The sequence below is a fragment of the Choristoneura fumiferana genome, chromosome 24, assembly GCF_025370935.1.
Source record: "Choristoneura fumiferana chromosome 24, NRCan_CFum_1, whole genome shotgun sequence".
Taxonomy (NCBI): Eukaryota; Metazoa; Arthropoda; class Insecta; order Lepidoptera; family Tortricidae; genus Choristoneura; species Choristoneura fumiferana.
Window position 1 is genome coordinate 5,975,780 of NC_133495.1, and position 5,867 is coordinate 5,981,646.

At 37.7% G+C, this 5,867-nt stretch overlaps 1 protein-coding gene across 2 annotated transcripts; it reads left to right on the top strand.

Moving 5' to 3' along the window:
- The first annotated feature begins 72 nt into the window (after positions 1–72).
- Positions 73–4,863, top strand: LOC141441498 (trypsin-6-like). 2 transcript variants are annotated; one of them, XM_074106260.1, is made up of 7 exons: positions 73–223; positions 825–1,113; positions 2,024–2,205; positions 2,602–2,699; positions 3,126–3,293; positions 4,306–4,421; positions 4,724–4,863. In XM_074106260.1, exons 1-7 carry the CDS (start codon positions 139–141, stop codon positions 4,842–4,844), a joined length of 1,059 nt encoding a protein of 352 aa, XP_073962361.1. In that variant the 5' UTR covers positions 73–138; the 3' UTR covers positions 4,845–4,863. The 2 variants fall into 2 exon arrangements, with proteins under 2 accessions (XP_073962361.1, XP_073962362.1); XM_074106261.1 differs by having other exon boundaries at positions 76–223; positions 846–1,113.
- The last annotated feature ends 1,004 nt before the right edge of the window (positions 4,864–5,867 follow it).

Consider the following 5,867-nt stretch of genomic DNA (forward strand, 5'->3'; position numbering starts at 1 on the left):
TAACATTTATAGTATTAGCATTATTCTCCAAGTGGCAATATACTTTTACGATTGTAAAACATGAATTGGTTGCTTGCTCAACCTAATCCAGAAACTCGTCAATACGGCGAGATATGAAATAGTTTTTTTATATTTACAATGTTAAAATCATGGCCTGTATTGCTTGCGTGCTTGGGGCTCATTGTTATAGACTCCATAAGGGCGTCGGATAGCCCTAAATTAAGTAAGTAAAAAAGTACTTTCATCTACAGATGTGCAAGTTGCGGAAAGTTTCCTAAAAGTTGGAAAAGTTCTCGGAAATTTCTGGAAAATTTCACAAGAAATATATGAAAATTCAATTTATGAAACGGAAAGTTTCAATCCCTATCAGGCTTGCCAGGTGAACGGTATTTATCCGAACCGGCCGCTATTTTAGCACTGTTTCTTTCTTTCTTTCTTTCTAAAATACTAAAGTATGGGCGGTTCGGTATTTTTTTTATCAGATAAATTTTTCTCCTTAATAAACGATTCAACTGTCAGATTTTACGCAATCGACAATCAATGTTGCCGCATCGTGCACGCGCTCATTATTTTCGAGCCATTTCGCGGATTCCGTTGGAAGCGTTTGTTTTTTGCTCACTGTTCGGTATTTATTCGAAAAATACATTGCGTTGGAAGTGTTTTGTTTTTTTTTTTGCTCACTTTTCGGTATTTATTCGAAAAAGACCTGGCAACCCTGATCCCCATACGAAATTGTGAGAAGTTTCTGAAATGTTCCTATATGAAAAATTTCGCAATTTTATAAAGTTTCCTTTGGCACATCAGTACTTTCATCCTAATTCCAGTTCAATTAAAATTCAAACTAGACTTCGGCGATGAGGCTGAGCCGGAGCCAGCGCTGGACTCGCATTTGGAGCCGAGTCCTCAGCGTCGCCACAACAAAGCGTTGCGCATACGCAACGAGTACGGCGTGCAGTACACTCTGCATGACTCGCTGCGGATTCGCGGCGGGAACGCGTCGGACACGCTCAACTTCCCGTACATGGCAGCTATCATGATCAATGGCAGGCTGTGGTGCGCGGGCGCCATAGTTGATGTCAACTGGATCGTTACTGCGGCACATTGCCTCAACTAGTAAGAACAGACATAACTTCTTCTTTAAGTATCTTAAGAGTTACACTCTTGTCGGTGGAGTGTCTCCCACTCATCCCTTTGAGCCATCCTCTTGATACGACGCGACGCCGACTCTCTCCCTTATCTTCCCTCTTGCCTTCGATTTTTCCTTCTAGAATTGTTTTGGAGAAGCCGTCGTGTCAAACGCCCGATCATTTAAATACTGATTATAAATACTGTTTAGTTTCACGCGTTAGTTTGCGATGGTCCATGTGTTAAATGGATGAACGTGATATGGTTCTCCGCTCCGCCAAGTAGTGCGGTCAAGCTATGCCAAATACATACCAACCAAATACTATATATTATGCCAAGTACATTGAATTGAATATTTGTAAATAGTCGTGCAGTTAATTTTCCTATCCTCCCTCTGCTTGGAAAATCTAAATAATATGGACTTCCGTAAAGTATTGCGGAAGTCCATATCAATGAACCACAGCATTTTTACCTTCCTTGTTTCTCCAATCAGTTCTTTACGGATCTGGGTCTCTAGAAAGCAACGCCTGATTCAATTAATAAGCAATAAATGACGTTTCGAGTTTAAAAATAAGTCTTTCTAAAATCTTGTGCGGCATTCATTATTACAAGATTAACCATCGTTTTTCAGTTATAATTCGATTTGAGAAAGGAAAAGCATCGGCTTGTGGGAATTTTGAATATGTACAACATATTTTGTTATTCAATAAGTAATTATTACAAATATAACCTAGTCAAATAACCCGCCTTTTATGAGGCGTGTGGTAATTATCACAAAAGCAAAAGTGCCCATAATACTCGCGGCATTTCCATGTTGTATATCTAGCTATGGACATCCTACTTATATGTATTGGCTTCATTTTGTCTTCTCATTCCCTTCGCCCTTTGCACTCCTCAGCGTACTCCACGTATCGCCGATGAAGTCCCTCGCGCGCTACGTAAAGGCGCGCGTGGGCAGCGTGAAGCCGCACGAGGGGGGGGAGCTGGTGGACGTGGTCGGTGCCGTGCGGCATCCCAAGTTCGAGGAGGAACCCGTGCCACACGCCGATGTGGCACTGCTGAAGCTTGAAAAGAACCTTTGTGAGTCAACAAATTAAGCCGCACAAGGGAGAACCGTTATATCCCTAATTCAAATTGGCATAACGTTATTTCGCATAATTATTAATTCGTATAGCATTAATTCGCAAAACTAAATAATTATGGGAATTTTAGTGCGCGTAATGTAAATTGGCATAACGATGAGTTAGCATAAATTTAATAGGCTTATATTATATAAGATAGATTTAATGTATATTTCAATTGCACAGATTCATTATTATTGCTATAGGTAAATAAGTTTTATGTTTTTTATGATTATTCTGCTAGTTCAATGATATGCAAATTATACTATGGAAAATCTGTTATGCGAATTCATAGGTATATGACAATCAATGTTATGCAAAATAAGGGGCATCCATACTATTGATATTGTTGTAGTGTTCAATGACTTCATAAACCTGATCCGGATCTACGACGGCATGAAGGAGCCGTTTGCGCAGAGCTTCGTTGTCATATCAGGGTGGGGAGCTACTAAGGTAAAAAAAAACAATTGTATTATTTACTTGTTTCGCCAGTGACTTCTGCCAAGAATTCTTTTATCGCTATGCCGTGGGAACTTCGCATTTATATGGTGAAGTGAAACGGATTGTGATGGACCAGGAGGACTCCTCAATAATCAACGTCTCTGTATCGGAAAAATAATCTTTTGTAAAAGGTGCCGAGCAGTTGACATTAAGTTATTGTAACTTGAATTAACTAAAAAGCATAAATGTCTGTATAACATACCATATTGGGGCTTTTATCACGCCTCCAGAGCAATCTGGGATTAGAGATTCTAACGAACTGAGAACCTCCTCCGTTTTTTGAAGTTTTCTTGAAGAGAAGGAATTTTCTTCCATGTTCCTGAACAAGCCAAGTACGTATCCCAGAAGTCCAGCAGTTAAACCATGGTTCTGTTCCAGGGTTCAGAAACAGCGCACCGGGATCCAACGCCGGACCTTCTTAACGGGCGTCTAAAGGTGCGCACGCAGCGCTACTGCTCTGATGCGTACCAGCTCGTGAACGGATTCCAGTTCACCCCCGATTTCTTCTGCGCGTCGCTGAGGAATGGCACCAGAGATGCTTGCCTGGTAAGTGTTCAATACCTTTTTTACCCAATGGTCCCTCTCGTAGTCCCTTGAAGGGACCACGGGGAATAAAAATCCACATGTTTAGAAATAAGAGTTACATATGCCGTAATGCGTAATTTATATTAAATAAAAGCTTGTTAAAATAATCAGCTGATTTTTTTCGTGATTCAGCAGCATAATATCATGCTCATTATCAGCTGATTATTTTAACAAGCTTTTATTTAATATAAATTACGCATTACGGCATATGTTTCTCTTATTTCTAAAAATTAATTCAAGGGACTACGAGAGGGGCCATAGATAATAGTATTTTATGCAACTGTATCGTAATAGGTAGCCGAGTTTCATAATAGGGTCACATGAGTGTTTTAAGGCCTAATTACGTACCGTTGCATACAATATTTTATCTATAACCATATATTAAATCCTCTATCATGTTTTCCGCGAACCATTGAGAATGACCTGCATTAACGAGAACTAGGTAGGTATATCTACCCCACGAGCTGCGCGAGACGAAGAATGCGCCGCAAGATAATTTGCAAGGAGTGATTTTTTCAAAACACAATGTATTGAATTTACAATAACCTTGACCATAGAACCTGATATAACACATCAAAATTTCGGTCGGACATTAGATAGTAGCTCGAAAACAATGATAGATAAATATAACACACCATAAAACACACAACAACAGACAATAGTAGAACAAGACCATAAAACGAGCTATTTTACCCGAGAGTTTCATATAGCCACCCAAACCTTTATGGCGATTGTTCACTTACTAGGTAACTACCTTTTATTTGTTATGCATTGCTATATATGTAATTATAAAATTTTAGTTTTATTAATTTATTTTGATTGATTTTTGGTTAAAAACTTTTTGTTTCTGGCTGTTGACACCTGATTGCCTTGCTCAAAAATTAATTTTATGTCGCTAGTATGTCGCCTAGATCCAGCATAAATATCAACCTACTTTACGAGCATGAGAAGTGAAAATAATATTTGCTATTAGTTTGACGCAGGCGCCCCAGCCGTGCAAGACAACCGGCTCATGGGAATAATGAGCTTCGGGCCTGAGCAGTGCGGGGCGCGGCAGCCCGCTGTATTCATCAAGGCTTTCTACTTCAGGTATTATTTTTTATTGTAAGAAGGGAAAGAGGTAAGTAGAAAATAACTTCTCGTAATATCCATTTAACAGTTTATAGCGGTTACCCATTGAAAATGTAGGTACCTAATATGTACAATAACTGGGTTTCCTTTATTTCTTATAACATTAATTGTAAAGGATAAACTTTATAGCATTATACTTTTTAATACTTTATGCGAAAAACGTTATACTTATTAAATTTATGCCCACTCATCATTATGCCATTCCACATTATGCGCATTAACATTATTGGGTATTAATGTAGACCCCTTCTGATAACCAGGGACTTCGTGAAGCACACCATAGCATCCTACAAGAGCACCGGCGAACTGATAGAAGCCATTCAAGTCGTGGATGGAACCATGAAGCCACCGCTACACGTACATAATCATAACTCCGAGTAAAGCTCTCCCTTATACTGTACCCTTGTGTTTTATTAGGGTGCCCCTTATTTCGCATAACATTCATTGTCCTAATATGATTTCGCATAACAGATTTGGCATAAAATAATTGTTCATAACAGCGAACTTTACTATAACTTAAACTGCTCAACATAAAATGAATACGCATAATTTTATCAAGCGAGTAAATACGGTATTTGACAACTCCGTAATTTGCCATATCTTAATATTATTTTGAAAATATAGATATACAGATAGTGTTTAGCGAAGAGAAAATTTAAATTGGATTTATAGTGATTTTCTGAAAAATCTGTATACCTGTCTCTTTCTCAAACGCTTTTCTCTATGCAGCAAGTATGGCGGTACTGGCGTGTGACGTCATGTGCCAGTATGTCTTTCTCTGTCTAATCGTGAATTTCAAACCATTATAACTTTGTTAATTGTAAAGGTAGCTTAAAAATTGTTTTCACCTCAGCACCTCAAACAGGCAGGTTTTGCTATGAGAAATCAGTGAGCAAAATCGCATTTTGCTCACTCCGTGAGACAAAGTAACTTTTTAATTATTTTTTTTAAATGCTGAGTACAGTGTTGGGTCTACTCACTGAATTCCAAATATTTTAACTTTACTTTGATCTGTCATTTCACTTCAACTCGAAAAAAGCAAGAGATAGGATCAAATTTAAATTTTTGGTATTAAAAATATATCGAAATATTTCCAAAATGTAAATTTTCCCGATCTTTTAATAAAGTATGCAACCTCGTTGCACGAAAGCCGCTTCTCTTGTTTTTTTTTTATAAAAGAATCCCGTATACTGCCTCTACAGTATAATTATTATTTGTTAAATTGAATGATTTTTTAACAAATCTATTTATGTTTATGTAATAGAAATCTTAATAAAAATCATATTTAAAGGTTTAATTGTTCAACCTTTTCAATTACCCCGAGATGAGGCTTTTTGCAGTATTAAAAAATAAGTGTGACATTAGTACAAGAAGTTAAGATTGCATGTTATGAGTATGCGATTT

What these genes read in the sequence shown, in the direction of transcription:
- LOC141441498 (XM_074106260.1), top strand. Translation starts at nt 139, where the DNA reads ATGTTAAAATCATGGCCTGTATTGCTTGCGTGCTTGGGGCTCATTGTT. An exon ending in GCGGCACATTGCCTCAACTA is followed by an intron (nt 1,114 to 2,023) that starts GTAAGAACAGAC and finishes TGCACTCCTCAG; the next exon opens with CGTACTCCACGTATCGCCGA. An exon ending in ATCAAGGCTTTCTACTTCAG is followed by an intron (nt 4,422 to 4,723) that starts GTATTATTTTTT and finishes TCTGATAACCAG; the next exon opens with GGACTTCGTGAAGCACACCA.